The 20,083-nt window shown below is 43.6% G+C and overlaps 1 protein-coding gene across 1 annotated transcript in view; it reads right to left on the bottom strand.

Annotated features, from left to right (window-relative positions):
* Positions 1-14,048, bottom strand: part of HHLA1 (HERV-H LTR-associating 1) — a 33,710-nt gene extending 19,662 nt beyond the window's left edge. Inside the window, exons 1-7 of the mRNA XM_044246959.1 lie at positions 13,970-14,048; positions 12,827-12,883; positions 9,054-9,110; positions 8,134-8,214; positions 7,167-7,250; positions 6,979-7,062; positions 1,622-1,705 (exon numbers count right to left, since the gene is read on the bottom strand). Of these exons, the coding sequence (XP_044102894.1) occupies positions 1,622-1,705; positions 6,979-7,062; positions 7,167-7,250; positions 8,134-8,214; positions 9,054-9,110; positions 12,827-12,883; positions 13,970-14,048 (526 nt within the window). The remainder of the gene's footprint in view (positions 1-1,621; positions 1,706-6,978; positions 7,063-7,166; positions 7,251-8,133; positions 8,215-9,053; positions 9,111-12,826; positions 12,884-13,969) is intronic.
* Positions 14,049-20,083: the final 6,035 nt, after the last annotated feature.

Below are 20,083 nucleotides of genomic sequence, written 5' to 3'. Positions count from 1 at the left end.
CTAGCTATGTGGCCATGAGCGAACTGCTTGGTGTCTCTGGAATCAGTTTACCCATCTATAAAATTGTGACCATTCAAATTCCACAGTCCCTCATTTGAGATTTCCAAATTCTGAAATGGAAGATGGAAGGTTTTGTGTGAGTTTGGTACCAAAACTTATTTGGTGGGAAACCTGACTTGACAGATGTGAGGCTATTCACAGTCTTTATCAGACCTGTTTAGTGTAAAGGACCATGTTGCTAAACAAATGAGTGTGTTTGATTACGGCATGCTGCGACTGATGGCGATGTTCCAGCATCTGTGGTATAGATGCCCTGTTAGACCTGCCAAAGTCTGCAAGTGAATGAGTTACTAAATGTACTTGTCCCTTAAGATGCTGCCCAAAGCGGGGCCACCTGGATGGCTCAGTTTGTTAAGCATCCAACTCTTGGTTTTGGCTCAGGTCACGATCTCAGGCTCATGAGATTGAGCTCCGCCTCTGGCTCTACACTGAACATGGAGCCTACTTGAGATTCTTTCTCTCCCTTTCCCTCTGTTCCTCCCCCTCTGCTTGCACCACACACTCTCTCTCTCTCAAACAAATTTTTTAAAAAGATGCTTCCCGAAGTAATGTGGACATTTGCTTGCACGTCCTTCAAAGGACAGCTATGATGACCCAGTGAGATAATGTGTATGGTGCCTGGCAAATAGAAGAGCTCAGTAAATGGTCATAATAATAATAACTATCACTGTGAATGTGGGCCTGTTATTATATATATTAGCATAGTGAGCAAGAGCATGGACTTTAGAGCTAGATCACCTGGGTTCAAATTGCATTTCTTCAGGATAAGCTTAGGCAAGTTACTTGACCTCTCTGTGCCATGGTTTCCCCACCTGTAACATCAGGATAAATATGTAATCACTCCACAAGGTTGTAGTGAGGGTCCAGGGAGGGAGTACACCAACAGCCTCTGGACGAGTCCTTGCAGCTGATGACATCTACTACTCTTCTCTCTCCTTTCCCTGTTTCTAACACAGTAGTTGCTCCATTGTGCAGCCCTCCAGCTTTCTGACGAGGCCATGTGTGGGCATTTGACTAGATCTGTGCTTTGCAAAGTGGGTTTCTTGGGGAAGGTGACTGGCTTGGGAGTTATATGAAGGCACCTTTTGAATGAGGCAGATCTTTCCCAACTGCACATAGGACATGGGCTTGGGCTGCATATAGATCTAATGCTCAATTCTGATCTGGCCTTGAGCAAAATAGGCAACCTCTTCAAATCTCAGTTTCTCATCTTTTAAAATGTGAGTATAGCTATCTAGTAGAAGCTGTTTTCTTGAGTCTGTCTAGATTACCCTAACTCTGAGCCTTAAATTTTTCCTCTAACTTTTTAGATACCTTTAGTAATAACTCTGATTGGAAGACGGAGCCTTCAAATACTAGTGGTTGAAACTGGACCACACTGGTTGTCTAAATAAAACTTACACAGAGGTTCTTGGTAGCCCACTTTGTGGCAGGGCTTGGGGTAGGTGGTCCACTAGCTTTGATTATATTTTGATTACATTTTGAAAATATTTTGATTTTGATTAAATTCTGCAAATCTGCCAAATCTCCAATATCCCACACATTTTCAAGATGAACACACCGGAGAGGATGGAAGTTGACTTAAAAATCTCTGTGAGGTAGCTGGTAGAATTTCCAATGACATCCACCAGTAGGGCCGTGAAATCTGCAAGAAGGATTGAGGAGATTTAAATTTCTGATCCAGAGACTTGAGGGGAAAAGCATAGTGTATTTGGACTTTTCAGAGTAGATTTTACAAGTTTGATTTTGTTCAGTGTGTTGAGGAATGTTAGCAATCATATGGAGAAATATTACTAATTATAAAGATGTCTTATTTCCAGGCAGGGAGAAAACTTCTGGACCCACAGTCATAATCCCCTTCCTCCCATTTCCCTCCAAATCACTCTGTGCCAATACCAAATGGCTGTGAAAAGCCATATTACTGAATAATGGTTTTTCTCATTTGTTGTCCCCTGTTATCTCCTCTAATTGCTTTAGAATACCAAGTCCACCCGACAGGAAGCCACCTAACAGTTATGCAGCATGAATTTACATAGTTTTGGATTTTCAAAATGTAATGTCAATATTAGTGGTGGGTTGTCAAGAGACTATAACCCTACGCAAAACAGAACCAGAAACCTCTGTTCTTGTCCCCCTTGTTAAGAAGGCTGATGGGAGGAGATTGGGAGAATTTCACATTTCAGGCTATCAAATCTTTGTGAACTTTCTCTCTGAAAGGGGTTTGAATAAGGCCATTGCTTGGCATGGTGGGAGCCATTGACCAGTGTAATTCCCCAGTGTAGCTCCAGGCAAACAGCTGCTACCTTGTCCGGTGTTCATTTATGGCTTCCCAGAATCCAGTGCATTATTGGCTTCCAGAACAAGGATGTGAATTCTAGGAGCCCCAAAGAGTTAAGGAAGAAGCTTCTGGTGTTATCTGGATAATTTCCTATCGTGCTTTGTGAAAACACTTTTTTTATTCGATGGGACTATGAGCTCAGGTTGGGGGCAAGCTGATTTGAAAATACTGAATGCAAAGGATTGAAAATGCAGGACCCATAGAGGGTCCATGTATGACAACCAATGGAACATGCAGCACAGGAGGCCAACAGGAGGTGGACACTTGTCTACGGACCCAGAGCCATGGTGTGATCTTATCACACCTGCATAGATACATGGTCGATCTCCAGGAGAGGAGGCGTGGTAGAACACCATGCAGGTGTGGCTACCTAACCATGCAAAAGGGATGCCAACTTGGTTGTTCTCCTTTCTAGTCTGTCCTTGGTCACATTGTGGAAACTGAGGAAGGATAGTATTTCATTATTTCTTCCATCTATTTTCTTCCTACTTATCAAATGTATTTTTTGTTCATTAATTCATTTATCTAATATTCATTGAGTGTTTGCAGGGCACCAGACACCTGCTCAGTACTGGAGGATTATGTGAGACACCATCACTGCCTGCCAGAAGCTGAGATTGGTGGGAGGCCGGGAAGCTCATAAGAAGACAAGTAAACTATAATCTGCTACTAATATTGCACAGAAGCCAAGACCATGGCCCTGGAGGCAGGGCACCAAAACGGAGTCTGGGTTGTGCCCAAGTTTCAGAGAGATGATCAAATTTTCCCAGGGTCCCAGAGGATGTGGTGGAGGTCTATGTTGGGCCAAAGCTCCCACTCTTCCTAATGTTCCCACGGCTGCTCAAGCAATGTCTTACTCAACACTCTGTATGAACTCTCCCTTCAGAATGGCTTTTACAATCTTTCTATACAGCTTGGAAGTAAACCAGCTGTCATTACCTCAAAGACATTTTTGTTTTGATGAAAATTTGAATTATCTAATTTATTAACAATATTAGCAATTGATGAGTGATTTCTGACTACTTTTATATATGCATAGAAAATAGGGGAAAAAGCCTTTTTGCCTATCCAGTTGGTAATAATTGAAGAATGTGTCTTAGTCCTTTGTGCTGCCAAAGGTGTGGGAAACACGTGCTCTCACACAGTATTAGTAAGAGTGTAAACTTATGGGAGATGTCTTAGAGGAAATTTTAGTAATTTGAATCACTACAAAATTATTTCCCTGTCAGACAGCAATTCTACTTCAAGGATTGTCTCCTACAGCATAATTAGGCAAGTACTCCAAGTACACAGGTATTCATCATAGCATTGCTTATAATTATAACAACCTGGGGATAAACTAAATTTCCATCAAGAAGAGACAAATTAAATACATTATAGTACATTCTTTCAACAATACTATGAATTCATATGAAGGATGAGACATATTTATATTCATTGGAATAGAATGGCTTTTAAGATGCACTGATTAAAGATGGATTATAGGGCGCCTGGGTGGCTCAGTGGGTTAAGCTGCTGCCTTCGGCTCAGGTCATGATCTCGGGGTCCTGGGATCGAGTCCCGCATCGGGCTCTCCTCAGCGGGGAGCCTGCTTCCTCCTCTCTCTCTGCCTGCCTCTCTGCCTACTTGTGATCTCTCTCTGTCAAATAAATAAATAAAAAATCTTAAAAAAAAAGATGGATTATAAAGCTGCATGGAAAATGTGGCAGATATGGCTCCTATCTTTTCGTGAGAGAACATGAAATTTTAGTTGGGCATATGGTGGCTTAACACAAAACTACATTTTTGAGTGTGTTTGCAGGTGGGTGAAGCCATATGACTAAACTCTAGATGATAGAGCATGAGAAGAAGCCATGTGGAAAGTTTCCAAAGTGTGTTTATATAGTGAGTGGGAATGTCATTAATTCCTTTCTCCTCTTCTGTGTGGCTGGAATGCAGATGTGGAAGCAAGCCATTCTGGACTATGAGAACAAGGGCAATGCATCATGGGAGGCAGAGCAACAAACTAGAAGGAGCCTGGGCCACTTAACCATCAAACAGAGCAGCCCTGGTAGGTTTACCCAGATGGTCAGACACAAAAACTTTTACCTTCTACCCTCCATCAGACAAATTATTTTGGGGTCCTTTGTCATAATAGCCTGGCTTATATACTAAATTATATAGAGAATACAGAGTAGGATGGGTAGATAGATGGGCAGATGAATGGGGCAGGTGGGACAGTAGACAAGTAGGTTAGAAGACTAGTTGACAGGTGGCTTAGATAAGTAGATCAGAGAGGTGGTTTACACCACCTTGGGTCATGTGATTACCTACGGATGTGGAGATTTTAGGTATTTCTGATTTTTTTTATTATATTGTCCCCATTGTATGGCATTTTGACATCATAATACATTATTTTTTTAAATCAAGGAAATTTAAGCTACTTTCATATAAAAAAAACCTAAAAATACAAGGGGTCTTTAAGTCAGAGTTGAGACTACTCAAGTGAAAATGATCCAGGTCTGAAGAGTATCCACAAATCTATCTTCCCCTAGAGACTGAGCAATGGCAAGATGCTAACCTGTGTACAGCCTTTCATGGTAGTGATCTGAGGGGAGTGGACACCAGCACATTGTGATGTGTCACAAAAAAAAAAAAATTGTCATGGCTTACAGAAGGAGCAGCACACTATTTTATCAGTGGTAATGGTCAATGGATCAATTATTTTCAAATAACCATTTCAGGTGTTTGGAAATATGCTTTAGCTCACCGAAGGGAGTTAGAAACTCTTTCCCTACAGATGCAAGTCCACTTTTTACATTTTATTTTTATCTTTTACGCATTCAGGGCAGGGACTCAGTACCCATTCTAAACTGGGCCCCCAGCAGGGACTAATGAGAGGATGAGGAATCTGTGGTTATGGACATTTGTCCGCCCACGTGTAATTTGTTGTTAAGATTTGAAGGACCAGTTAAACAAGGCAATGGCTGTGAGGTACTTGCTGTGGGGCCTGGCATACAGTACTCATTAAACATTACTAATTACTCTCTTTAAAATGTTCACAATATTTGTTCCAGAAATTCCACTTCAAAGAATCTATCCTTTGAAAGTAATCTGAAAACGGGAAATGTTTTAGGCACCAAGATGTCCAATACAGGAATTTTTATGTTAAGAAAAACCTAGAATCCACCCAAAAGTCAGCAGCATATGGCTAAGAAAATGCTGATGTTTCCAGGTTATGTAGTCATTACAAATGTTTTCAGAGTTGTAATATCCTAGAAAATATTTTTAAGGTTGGGTCAAGTGAGAAAAAGACCAGGAGGCTTTTCTACCTTCACTCCTTACTCTCTTACAATCTATTTGTTTTTAAATGAAAAGTCAAAGAGATCATTTTAAAATATAAGTTAGATCACACCACTTCTCTGTGTGGATAATCACTGTGGCTTCCTTCTTATTCAGAGTGAAAATCAAAATCCTTGCCGTGGACTATAAACTCTTACTTGATCCTCAGAGCCTTCCCTGATTTGCCCCCATAACTCTGAGCTCATTTCCTATGACCATCAGCCCTGGCCCACCTGCTCCAGCCATGCTAGCCTCTCTCATCCTTACCCTGCTGCCTGGGTTTTTGTCTGAAACACTCTGGCCCTGGGTACCACAGGGCTGTCTCTCTACTTCCTGCCTCATTAGCAAAGACTTCCTTGACCATCCTACACACAGCAGCCATGCCCACCACCACTTCCCTCCTCACCCTTTCCCCTGCTTTATTGTTCTCATGGTCACGTTAGTAGCCAACATACCATGTATTATTGGTGTATTCATTGATTCTCGGTCCCTTCCTATAGACCCTAGTCCATGAGCGCAAACTGCGTGTGTCCACTTTGCCCAGTGTGGTACCCCCACACCTAGAGGAGAGTATGGCTAATATTATGTGCTCAGTAAAGAACCATTGAATGGGTGGATTCATGGTGAAATATTAACTTTCAGTTTTACTTTTTGGGTTCTCTAAATAGAAGGAACATCAAATAATTTTAACTTTCATCTGTAAAAGTAATACAAGAGTATCCTAGCAGCGAAAGATCCGGGGATGCCCTCGTCCACCGCAAAACATGCATCCTGATCTTTCAGGGGTGAACACCTACCTGATTCCCACATACATGTCTCTTTACCAAGAGATATTTCATACGTTATTTTGTAACTCTGTTTTTTTTTTTAATTAAAAATGGCATGGAAATATTTCCAGATGTGAGCCAACTCTAGCCACACCCATTCATTTATGCATGACCTGTGTCTATTTACCAAAGTATAGACTGCTCAACCATTTTCCTAATGGTGGGTATTTACATGGTTCTCAGAGTTTTCTGTTAAAACAACGCTGCATGAACATGTTGTTCTTGCCCCTTTGTTCAGACCTAACAATTTCTCTAGGATAAAAACCAAGAAAAGAACGTTCTCGACAGCGGATGGGTACGTAGCTAAGCATAATAGATACTACTGTCTTTTCTTATTCCACTCTAAGGAGAAAAAAAAATTAAGTCAAACTCATCTGAAAGGGGACAGGCAAAATCAGGAAAGCCACAAGCCTGGCGGGTAGCGCCACCCACCTGACAAGTCATTGGTCCTGTTGTTCACACAGTAGCAGTACCGGGTGGGGAATTTGGTGGGGTCCACAGTCTTCAGGTTGGAAACTGTGAAAGAGACAGTATCCATAGGGCAGTCCTGACAAGGAACCTGGCCCTGCAAGACCATTGCTCACCATCACGGCCACCAAGAAGAGTCCAGCAGCACTTACTGTTGTAAACGGCCACAGAAAACTTGTGGAAGGCAAAGGAGCTGTAGGAAGTGATGCTTAGCAAGGAGAAGAACTTCTTGGTATCTGCCACGGATATTGAGATAAAAGAAGCCGTCAGCCTCCTGACAATCATAATACCATCAATTAGTAAACAGATAATAGAAATTAAAAATATAATGAACAGGGTGCCTGAGTGGCTCAGTGGGTTAAAGCCTCTGCCTTCAGCTCAGGTCATGATCCCAAGCTGCTGGGATCGATCCCCGCATCAGGGTCTCTGCTCAGCTAGGAGCCGGCTTCCCCCTCTCTCTCTCTCTGCCTGCCTCTCTGCCTACTTGTGACCTCTATCAAATAAATAAATAAAATCTTTAAAAAAATATGATGAACAAATAATAAAAGTAAATAACAAAATAAATAATAGAATACCAAACATTGAAAATAATACACAAAAATCACATAAAAGCAACCAAAAATTGCAGAAGTATATGTCACTTGACTCTATTTCCTGATCAGTCCCTAAGCCCTGACAATTCTCCCACAGTGTACTTGTGATCAGAAATGCCTGCACACAGGCGATGTCTGGAATGCAGCTTGCTCTCCAGATGCTGCCAAGCCCCCAACTTCATTTGTATGTTTTCAGTCTCATCAGGTGTTAGGTAGGACACTGCATTCTCCATCTGAGCACCGAGAAGCTGGGGTGCAGAGACCTGACCTTTCTTGACCAAGTTGCAGAAGTGAAATGGGTACAAGGAGGAAGTAGGTTTGGATTGTGCTTTTTAGAAACTGAGGGTTGCTGGAGGGGAGTTGGGTGGGGGATGGGGTAACTGGGTGACGGGCATTAAGGTGGGCATGGGATGTGATGAGCACTGGGTGTTATATGCAACTGATAATGTATTGAACACTACACCTGAAATTAATGATGTACTGTAAGTTGGCCAATTGAATTTAAATTTTAAAAAAAAAAAGTTACCTTTTAAAGCTCTATTCAGCATTCCGTTCACCAGCTCTGTCAGGTTCAGGGCGGACAGATCGACCGACCTTGCAGGCAGCTCTGGAAGAGATTTGCAGATAATGTCACCGGCAGGCTTTTCTCACAACAGAAGTTTCCCATTTCTGACACTCAGGCAGACGTGCTTCCTCTTTGGACATTTACTGAACTCATATCCGCAGCTGGGCACAAGGAGTTCAAAGATGAAAGTCACTGCCTGCGTTCAGGAGGTGACAGCCAATGGCATACATCATGACAAGTTAAGATAAGAGATGTCCACATGAAGGACAGGGACACTTACTTTGTGAATAATTTGTCTCTGCCTTTGGAGGCATTCAGGATGGGTGGGAAATGCTCTCGTGTAATGGAAAGTTCAAGTAAATGGCACGAGTTCTCAATAGCTCTGCATTTGGAAAGGATGACATTATCTAAAAGCAAATGCCCTGACTGGGCACTGACATCCCTGGGAGATTTTTTTTTTTTTCCTTATTCTGCAGTTCTGATGCTTGGGCACTTAGAGATTCAGGTTGAATAGATCTGGGATGTGGCCCAGACATCTCCACCAAAATTGATCAACCGATTGATCAGTCTCCCAGATATCTGTAGTGGGCAGCTGAGTGGAGAGACACTGTTACGTTAAAATCTGTCCATCTCCTAGCAATTCCCGGAACATCCCGTAGCGCAGTTGAGAAGGTGGAAATTGTGGTTCATGCTCCTCTTTGTATTTTTACTTACATGGTTGTTTTCAATGTTTACTAAATATGCAGAGACTTGTGTGGATCACACAATATGAAGACTGGGGACGTGCTGCACCAGGGTGTGGGGGCTGTGTCTGGAGAAGTGGGGGAACTCCCTTGACAGATGGGGCCACCCACAGAGCCCTGAGGGAGGAAGGGACTCACCTGTGGTATCGAGAAAAGCCACCCCTTTTTCCTTCCTCTCTTCTCCAAGTCCAGATGCTGGGGAGAGAAACGGCTTCATGGGAGACATGGAACCCTGCAACCTCCGGCTCAAGTTGAGGAGAAACCTTGGGGGCCTCTATGCAGCGGCCTTGAATTCAGTGAAGGTCAGAGTCACTGGCCCTATGAAAAGGCAGCCTCCTCTCCTGACACTCTAGTCTTCTTGGACTGATCTTAGCCTGGAAGTCTACATTTTAATAAACAGACAGGTTTAGATCTTCAGGCAAGGGATCTAAGCTACCCCACCCCTTTCCCAGATCAGGAAACCGAGACTCAGAGTGGACAAGAAACCTGCCTAAACAAGAGAGGGCTGAACCTGCTTCCTAAGAGCGGCAGAGCAGTGGCCTTTCCGAGATATCGGGCCACCTGCTCACTCAGCGGGGCTCGTGCTCTCAAAGAAAACACCATAGGAAATCTTGAAATGCCTAAAGCATGCATTCAGTCTTTATTCACTCAACACACACTCACTGAGAGCCAAGCAATCATGCTGGGTGTCGGGTCTAAAGAGATTGAAGGAAAGGGGCAAGTCTCCACCTCTGTGGGGCTTAGGGTCTTTGCCTCGGGTGGGAGGAGGGACAGGCACGTGTACTTGCACACGAGGGCATGGTGGGATGCCAGGAGCTCCTCTGTCATGGCACCTGGCCTGATCTAGGGGGGAGGGGAGGGCCTGCCTGTGGAGGGGACAGAAAGCCGTGGCCTGAAAGCTCAGCTGTTTTGGACTGGGGGGCATTATGAACATCCTGCATTTGTTGCTGTTCTTGTTGCCATGATTCTGTTTCCTGTTACATTCCGGGGGAGGAGTTGCTTTGTGTCCATTGGACAGATGGAAAAATCAAGGCAGAGATAAGCTGAAAAATGTGTTCCAGAGTTCCAGACCAAGTCAGGAGTGAAGGCTGGCCTAGTTACCTGTCACACTGAGGACAACAGCCTTTTTTTTCCATTTTAACGTCTCTGTTTCCAGACGCTGAGAGGAAAGTTCACATGAATGAAATAGTGTCGTGAAATCAAAGCCTCACAATTTATAACACCCTTACAAGTCACCTTGTCCAGCATTCCCTTAGAAGGATCAGGCCCAGGAAAGAGAAGTGATGTACCTACATCCCGTATCTAGCTGGTAGTCCTGTTTCCCCTCCCTGGAGTCCCTGGTACCCAGCTTTCTACTCTGCTTCTAAGAGCTGGACTATTTTGGATACTTCCTAGAAGTGGCATTGTGTAGTAGTCATCCTTCTGGGGCTGGCTTGTTGCACTTAGCTTAATGTCCTCCAGCTCCATCCACGTTGTTCTGTATGGCAAGATTATCTTTCTTTCTTTTCATTTTTTTCTTTTATATTTACTTCTTTATTTGTCAGAGAAAGAGAAGGAGAGCACAAGCAGGGGGAACAGCAAGCAGAGGGAGAAGCAGGCTTCCCGCTGAGCAAGGACACTGATGCGGGACTTGATCCCAGGATCCTGGATCATGACCTGAACCACCCAGGTGTCCAGATTATCTTGGGCCAAATGGTATTTCGCTGTATGTACATACCACATTTTCTTTATCCATTCATCTGTGGATGGATGTTTAGGGTGTTCCCTGGCTTTTCAAGCAGCCTGTAGGAACTTAGATCTATTTAACTTCTGTCTGCTTAAGCCAGTTTGACCTTTCAGCAGGTATCAAGCTTCCTGATTAAACACAGAGGCTTGGGGTCAGAGGTAGATGGGGGCTATGGTTCTCCTTCCCAACACATGGTTACTGGAGGAGGTGGGTTGTGTTACAACAGGAGGAACTCGGAGACAAATGTTTATGATCAAGCAGGTGCAAGGCTGGCATGCAACCTGCTCTCCCGTCTGGTGCTGTGAGCAGCCCTGCACCTGAGCAGTCTACATGCCGCAGCCCCAGTGACATTTGTGGCAGACACTGACCTCACCTGTGACAGGAAGGAGGGACCTCTTTGCAGGTGAGGGATTGGAGTCCTGTGGGCTCAGGAGCTGCAGGCTACAGGGCTACGAGACTTGCAGGATTCCTGCACCTGTAAAGCCTGGATGGTGGGCCCTGTGCAATCTTCCTAATCAAGAACTGTCATTGAACACGGCTCCTTCCACCAAGGAAACATCGTTTCCACCAGTCCTTTTTTGTAATTGCAAACCTGTGGGTGGATTTTGCTAATGATATTTGAAGTGTGAACTCAACAGCCCTGAAGCAGAAATTTCTGAATGGAATGTCATACAGAAGCAATTTTCAAAGAAATTGCCAGACGGAGAATACAAAACTACTGGTTTCTTTCTGGATAAAAAGACCACCATAACAAATAGCATGGAGGACATGGGGAGATAGAGAGGAGAAGGGAGTTGGGGTAAATTGGAAGGGGAGGTGAACCATGAGAGACTATGGACTCTGAAAAACAATCTGAGGGTTTTGAAGGGGCGGGGGGTGGGAGGTCGGGGTACCAGGTGGTGAGTATTATAGAGGGCACGGATTGCATGGAGCACTGGGTGTGGTGCAAAAATAATGAATACTGTTATGCTGAAAATAAATAAAAAATAAATTTAAAAAAAAAAGACCACCATAGTAGCATCTTTAAAATAGAAGGTGTTGCTACTTTTTATACTTTTTCTTGCTTACTGTTTTAATCACCTTTCATCCTTTATGATTATCTGTGGAGCAGAAATTATTCCCCCAATCAAACAGGAGGAAATTGAAGGCTCAAATAGGGGAAATATTTATTGAAAATTATGCTGTTTAGGAGTGCCCAAGTGGCTCAGCCATTTAAGTGTCTGTCTTCCACTCAGGTCGTGATCCTGGGGACCTGGGATTGAGTCCCACACTGGGCTTCTTGCTCCATGGGGAGCCTACTTCTCCCTCTGCCTCTCTTTCTCTCTCTCTCATGAATAAATAAATAAAACATTTTTAAAAAGAAGAAAATTACACTGCTTATACACAAGAAATTGGTACAACTGGTGTCCTCTGGGGAAGGGAAGTGGTTGGCTGGGGACCATTTTAACTTTATACACTTTTGTACCTTTTGCCTTTTGAACCACATGAGTGTACTAGTTAAAAATAAATAAAAATTAGGGGCGTCTGGGTGGCTCAGTTAGTTGAGCATCTGACTCTTGATTTTAGCTCAGGTCATGATCTTGGGGTTCTGAGATTGAGCCCCTCAAGTCGGACTCTGTGTTGTTCATGGGGACTGCTAAAGTTTTTTTTTTTCTCTCTCTCTCTGTCTCTCCCTCTGCCTCTCCCTACTGCTCACACTCTGTCTCACGAGCTCTACTAAAAAAAATTAAAAATGAAGAGTAATCCCCCAACCTGCCCCCCCCATTATCCTGCTTGTTCACCAAGTTAGGAAAAGCAACCAGGCCCCCGCCTCCTATGTGTTCTTTATGTTGCAGTGCATTCATTGTCTTGCTGTAAAGCCAATTTCATACCATCAAAAAGAAAAAAGAAAAGATGAAGAAAGATGAAATTATTGCTAAAGTGATGATGGCACATGACAATACTTCCCTTTATGAAGTCTTCCACGGTTCATAGAACGTCATGATCTTTGTGGATTTAATAACATCATGAGAATCCAGGTGTGCCATGAACCATAAGGCAAGAACAACTCCCAGGAACTATTCCTGTGACAGAGTTTGGGCTATGGATGCAATCTCCGTGTTACAGATGGAAAAAGTGAGACCAGGAGAAGCCAAGGAGTTTGCCCAAGACAGAATGAGCTGGGCAGGAGCACCTGTCCATTTACCTGCTGTAGGAAGGAACGTGAACTTTTCCTTCTTGGGTTCTCCTTTCACAGCAGACACTAAAAGAAGAGATTGTTCATCAGAGAATTATAACCCAAATTTGACATCAAAAAGTATTTAATTCAAGATACTTATTGTAAAGATGAGAAAATTATGATCTGATATAGTGATATGTCTTGCTTACAATCCCACACATAGTTTGTTCATTCAATTTAGTCATTGAATATTTACTGATCAACTCTAACAACACTAATGATTGACTGTTGTTTGACGGCTGGATTTTGATAAGCGTTGTGTGTGTTAGGTGCTGGGGATGCGATGATGAACAAGTAGGCACAGATTCCATTCTTATGGAACTTATAGTCTAAGGCAGACATGAAGGAAAAGAAGACTCAAGGATATTACTACAAACGATGTTGAATACTTTGGAGGGCTTTAAGGGTGTGTGACAAGAAGCCTGATTCATTTCCATGGCCGTGGGAGGTGATGTGTGGCTGAGATCTGGAGCCTGAACAGTATTTGGATAGGATGTGAGTAGCTGAGGGGTGATTCAGAGTGTAGATGACAGTGTGTGCCCAGGGGCTAAGGTGAGCACAATTATTGTAAAGGACTGAGCAAAGGCCAACAGTGATACAGCACAAAGAATGGAGGAGACAAGGTACTATAGGAACTGGTGATGGCAAGATGGGCAGGGTCTTGCACAGCATGTGAAGGACTCAGGATACTATCCAAAGAGAAGTCACTGCATAATTTGGGGTGGCTGGAATGAAGGAGAAAGCTGGAAGGTTACCTAATGAGATGTATGAAAAGCTCACCCAAGGTGTGAGGGGAGAATAGGTCTTGGAGAGGCAAGAGGAGAAGCAGGGGCTGATTTGAAAGCTCTCTTAGTGATCCAGAAAAGAGAAGACAGAGGTTTGAACAAGAGTTGTAGCAGTGGAGGTGAGGATAATTCTGTTGCAGAAATGGGACTCAAGTTTAAAAAGTCAGAGGACAAAATCAGAAATGGGGAATTCATCATTGTCATTTTAATCAAACTCATTTAGGATTCTGGCCTGAGACACTGGCTGCTGCCATTCTCTGAAGCCTAGTGAAAATCCAAACTCATCATATGGAACAGACACTTTGTGAACACTGAGTGAACCCACCTGTGTTCCAAAGGGACAGGACACATGTAAGACCCACGCACAGCCTCACTGGAGGACAGGGTACCAGGAAGCCTGCCATGTCTATGATACTCTGGCCCACCTAGAAGCAAGCAAGCAAACCCCTGGAGGAAACAGGTTGGATTGCTAGGCACATTAATGCAGAATGCCCTTGAGTCATTAGAAATACAATCTGTAGAAGGCTTTCGATAGTTAAGATAGGTTAGGTTATGTTGCAATAACAAATTAACAGATCAGATTCCTCATTCGGTAGAAATACAGTCCTCAAAGTTCTATCCTACAAAAAGACTGGATCAGATCCCCAAAAATTTAACCTCAAACTAACTTACCATTTCAGTGCGTTCCCCATGGCTTTTACTGGATAATTATTCATGAACCATTGTTTTCTTCAGTGGCTTTGGCAGAAAAGCTAGTCACATGACAATTTGACAAAAATAATAATGTGCTGACAAAGATCAGAACATGCTGCCCCAAAGATGCCACCAAAGGCCAATGAGAATGAGCAGATGCAGAAATAAGCCTTCCCAGAGCCTCTCTTATCTGATTAAGACCAGAAACTTTTTTTTCCCCCAAGATTTTATTTATTTATTTGAGATAGAAAGAATGAGAAAGCACAAGCAGAAGGAGAAGCAGAGGGAGAAAACAGAGAAGCAGACTTCCTTCTGAGCAGGGCACCCTACATGGGGCTCAATCCCAGGGCTCTGAGATAATGACCTGAGCCGAAGGCAGACACTTAACCAACTCAGTCACCCAAGTGCCCCAAGACCGCAAACTTCTGAAAATGAGTACTATCATAAAACCCCTCTCCCTGGAAATTCACACCAAAATGGGCCTGCACACACAAAAACGATCTTACACCAAAATAATTCCTATCTTCCATTTGTTTCCTCCTATCTTTACCTTCCCACAATTTAGCACCCTAGGAGCTCAAAACCCTTTCCCTCTCCTGGTCACTTCCCCGCAAATTTATCATCCTTCTGTTAAAATGATAGGTAAGCCTCAGGGCCTGACCAGATCTTTTCATTTCATTTCTGGGAGGCCCACCATATGCATAGGACATAAACCTTTTCCCCTGTTAATATGTCTTTTGTCAGTTCAATTTGCATGGCCCCAGTCCATGAACCTAAGAGGGTAGAGAAAACATATTTTTCCTTTCCAACAGTATAACTTATAGAACCTCCATTTTGGGGCAGCATGTCTGGTATTTTGCCTTCTCAAGCATCCCTTGGGAAAGACAAAGATATTCCCATCATATGGGACAGGGCCCAGGGATCAAAGGTGGAATCCTGTGCTGGTGGTCTGATGGCTCCTAAGTGGAAGTACTGTGTTTCAACCACAGTCTTTCAGATACAAAAGTCTGTTTCCTTTTTCACGATATTCCCCTCTACCCACATCCTCTTCTAGGTACACCCCCAAGTGCCAGGAAAGTTTTGTTATTGTAAACAAACAGAATTGATCATTTCCAAGTATTTTAAGCCCAAGGGTCCGAAGGGGTTAGAAATCCAGTCACGCTCCTGGGAGAAGGGAAGAGAAGTGCTGATACACTCCATGAGCCAGGAATCAGCCCAGGAGTCTTGTCAAGTGAATTCACAATATGTCTGCACTTTATTGGCAATAGCCCTGGAGCTGGAAATGTGTATGGAGGGAACGAAGCTGCTGGAGCCTTCATTAAACATGGTGTCGCTTCCAGTTAACAGAGATCACAGACCCACCAAAGTTCGTTTGGCCGGCCAAAGAAAACTACCTCCCTTACTGTACTTTGCAGCCAAAAGATGCCCCATCAGTTACAGAATAATAGCCATGCTCCGTGGAAAGGGGAAAACTAACACAGAAGTCCCACCTCGTTTGGGTCAGCCATAGTGAGAGCTTCATGGTTCTCAGAACCTTACTATCCATGCACTCAGCAACCTTGCACGCAAGGATCAGCTCCCTCTTCCTGCAGAGGACCCAGAGAGGCTTGGGGGTGCCAGACAACTTGCCCAAAGTCCTTAAACTGCTAAGCGGCAGCTGGCTTCATGCTCAGGCCAGCAGTCGGCTCCAAGGCTCTGGAGACAATGCCGGAAGGTGAGTTTCTGCCTCTTTGTGTTAATGCAGAAAAAGAAGTGAAGAATCTAATATTTGCTGATTGTCTGATATGTTTGAGGAGATCAGGGCTCAGACAAGCCACTGGTACTACAGAACACAGCCAAAGACCCTGGACTGAAACCCCAGTCGGTTTCGCCACCCAGTATGTCATTCTTTGGCCACTAAGAAAAGGATAATTTTTAGCTGTTGCTTTGCTATCAGCCAGTTTTTAGGGCATTCTTTCATCTTCATTGCATTTTTTTTAATTAAAAATGATGTTTCATTTATCATAGATGTGAGGACAAGCCTTCCTTCCACCTGATGACTGCCTTAACATTCTAATCAACAACTTAAGGGAAAAAAAAAAAAACAGAAAGAGGCTGTGATCAAAGGGTGGGTCTTAGTTTAAGTGCAGTGTAGATGGTTGGTGATAGAAACTTTCTCCTATCATTCAGCAGCCAGCAGCCCAAAGCCAGGGAATGAGAGCAGGGGCATCCCTTATCTGGTTTCATGCTTTGGGGAAGAGAGGAAACCTAAGGGTTTTAAAGTAAGTACAATATATGACTTACCTGTCTTCTGAGCAGAATAAATGACTTCAAAGAATTTAAGCAGCCAGGAAGATTAACAGCGAAGTCAGAGCTGTGGGGTTTATATGAGTTCTTAGTGAAAGACACAGAGGGTGGGGTGGGGAAAGGCTTGATAACTTTGCTTTAAATCCTTCAGAAAAAAAGAAAAAAAAAAGAAATAATAATCCTCCCAAGAACTCAGGGCGGTGAAACAGGATCAACCACGTTGGAAAAAAAAAATGCCTTTGCTAAAGGCTGAATAGACTCCGTGAGCAGAACCACAATGCACCGATTCAGTGTGACGGGAAGCTTCTTCTGACAGTAATTACGTGTACTGAAGGAGCAGAACAGGATCACGAGGTGATGATTTTCCCTTCCTGTTGTAAAGGTCTGTTAGCCAGACAACACCTGGCATTCAGGCCAGCGGAAGTCTTTTGAAGAAATGGCTAGAAACCATCGGTCCGTTTTAGCAAGTGCCCAGAGCAGGGCAGGCAACCTTTGCCCTGCTGCATGTTTTTCTAAGGCTCAAAATGGTGTTTGAAATGGTTTTAAATGGTTGAAAAAAAATAAAAAGAAGAATCATATTTTGTGAACCATTAAGATGGTAGGGAATTCACAGTTTGGTGTCCACAAATAAAGTTTTATTAGCACATTGCGACTCTTACTCATTTACATGCTCTCTGGGGCAGTGTTTGTGCTAAAAGGGACAGAGCTGAGGAGTTGTGTCAGAGACATATGGTCCACCCAGCCTGAAATACTGACTATCCGGCCCTTTACAGGAAATGTTTGCACACCGCAGGCCTGGAAACACCTGCTGAGTCAGATTCCTTCCACTATTCCCAGCCAAGTTCAAGGTTGATTTTTCTTGTCTAGCTGCTAGTTCTCCTGTTAGGTTGTCACCCTTGCCTCCCTAAACCAATTCCCCTTATACCAGCTGAGAGATCTTGTTTTAAACAACTTTGCAGAGGTACAATTTGCACGCTATTAAATCCACCTGTTTTCAGTGTACAATTCAATGGCTTCTAGATAATTTAACAAGTTGCCTAACATCACCACAATCTAGTTTTAGAACATCTGTGTCACCCCAGTAAGATTCTTTGTGCCCATTTATGGTTACTCCTCCTACCCCTACTCCAGCTGCGGGCAACTATCTACTTTTCATTCCTATAGATTGGTCTTTCCTGGACATTTCATATCCATAGAATAACAAATATGTGATCAGAGAAATCTTTCTAAAGCATGAATTGGATCAGGTCAGAGTCTGCTTAAAATTCTCCCATAGCTTGGGGCACCTGGGTGGCTCAGGGGGTTAAAGCCTCTGCCTTCGGCTCAGGTCATGATCCCAGAGTCCTGGGATGGAGCCCCACATCAGACTCACTGTTCGGCAGGGAGCCTGCTTCCACCTCTCTTTTTGCCTGCCTCTGCCTACTTGTGATCTCTCTCTCTCATTCTGTCAAATAAATAAATAAAATATTTTTTAAAAATTCTCCCATAGCTTTCCTCAGTACCTGGAATAAAATTCCACCTCTCAACCCTGGCCCACAAGGGCTCACAAGCTTCCCCTCTTCCTAAGTCTTAAGCTACATCTCACAGTATTTGTCCCTTGTTCATAGCCTGGGAGTGACAGCCCCAGATACTTCTCACTTGCTGTTCCCTCTGATTGGAATGCTCTTCCCTGACCTTCTTAAGGACTGGCTCCTTCCTAGCCTTCAGTTACCGGTTTAAATACTGCCTACAAGGGAGCGTATGTCACCAAAAGATGCTGTTGTAATTTTCTGCTTATCGTTATAAATTCTAATGATCCCATTTATTTATTGGTTTGATTATGGTCTGTTTCCTCTGCCAGAGATGTCAGATTCATGGGACCAGAGCCTTCCTCTGTCATATTCCCCACCATGTTCCAGGATCTAGTACAACGCTCGACATAAATATTCATCCAAGGAGTAAATAAATCGTTATTCAGTTAGACCTTTGATAAAATCTCCTAACTGGTCTTTCTCCTTTTTGGTCCATCCTCTCTATTTCAGTCCAGTAGAAATATAATGCAAACTACATATGCAACTTAAAATCATCTAACAGTCCATTTAAAAAGTAAAAATGAATAAGGTGAAATTAATTGTAAGAATATATTTTAGTTAACGCAGTATCTTTAAAGTAGTATCTCAACATTAAAATCAACATTAAAAATTATTAATAAGATTTTTCTGTACTGAGTCTTCAAAAGCAGGTATTTTGCCCTCATAGCATCTTTCAATTTGAACTAGTCTTATTTTAAATGTTCGATCGCCACCCGTGGCTGTTGGCTACCATGTTGGATAAGGCCACCACTAAAAATTGAAGTGATTTTCTCAGACCACAACGCTGACCACGACACTCCCCCTTCACGGGCACCTCATCCCCTCTCAGATAAAGCCTGGCTGTGCTAGCCCAACCCATGTAGACTTCTCCACCATCAGATACTAGCCTCCTCCCTCCCCCTTTCTTGTCACCCTTGACCTCACACGCTCTTCTCCATCAACACCAGACGGCCTGGGATTCTTACTCAAATCACATCCTTGTCACTCAGATCACATCCTTGTCACTTCCTCTGGCTGGAAGCCTATGAGCAAGGGCGAAAGCAGCATGAGATCATCGTACCAGAGAACCAGAAGTCCTGTGGGCCAGGGTGAGGGACTGGGATTTAACTCAGCTGCTGGAAGCAGCTATGGGAGGGTTTAAACAAGAGAGAAACCTGATCTAGTTCATGCTTTAAAAATAGGCCTTTGGCTGCTACTTGCTCCTTCCATCAACCCACACCCCCAACTTCACCTCATCCTCTTTTTCCTCCTTTCTTTCTTCTTCTTCTTCTTTTTTTTTTCTTCAAAGATTTTATTTGTTTATTTGAGAAAGAGAGAGCACGAACAGGAGAGAGGGAGGGAGGGGCGGCGGGGGAGAGAGAGGGACATGCCGACCCCCCACTGAGTGATCTTGGGGTTCTGGTTTCAAGCCTCGCCTCATCCTCTTTGTCTTCGCTTCAGACGTGCTGTTACCGGGAAGGTTCTCAGATACGCTCCGTCTCATTAAGGGTATTGCATTTGCATTTGTCTTCTCCTGCTGTCCTGGGGTGATCTGTGTGCCTGTCTGTGCCCCTCAGGAGCCTGTGCCTACCTTCGGGCAGGTCTCCCCATACTTGAAGCATCCTGCAACCTCAGTCCCCACCCATGACAACCAGCAGTTGAACGACAGAGTACGTGAATGTTTGTTTTTTGCCCTTGGTTTTTCACTGGGTTCTCAGAGGACTCCTATTAATAGCCTTTTTAATTTTGGGGGCCTAACACTCTTTATTTATTGGTCTGCCTTATTCAATCTGCATCTCAAATGACTCCTGGAATGTAGATGCTGAAAGGGACTCGTTGGGTTTCTCTTTCTTACTCAATGTTCCTTGAACTCCTACTCAAGGCAGATGTCATGCTAAGGACTATGGACA

This window comes from Neovison vison, chromosome 4 (genome assembly GCF_020171115.1).
Source record: "Neovison vison isolate M4711 chromosome 4, ASM_NN_V1, whole genome shotgun sequence".
NCBI lineage: Eukaryota > Metazoa > Chordata > Mammalia > Carnivora > Mustelidae > Neogale > Neogale vison.
The sequence above is the reverse complement of the archived record's forward strand: the minus strand, read 5'-3'. Positions and strand labels throughout refer to the sequence as shown.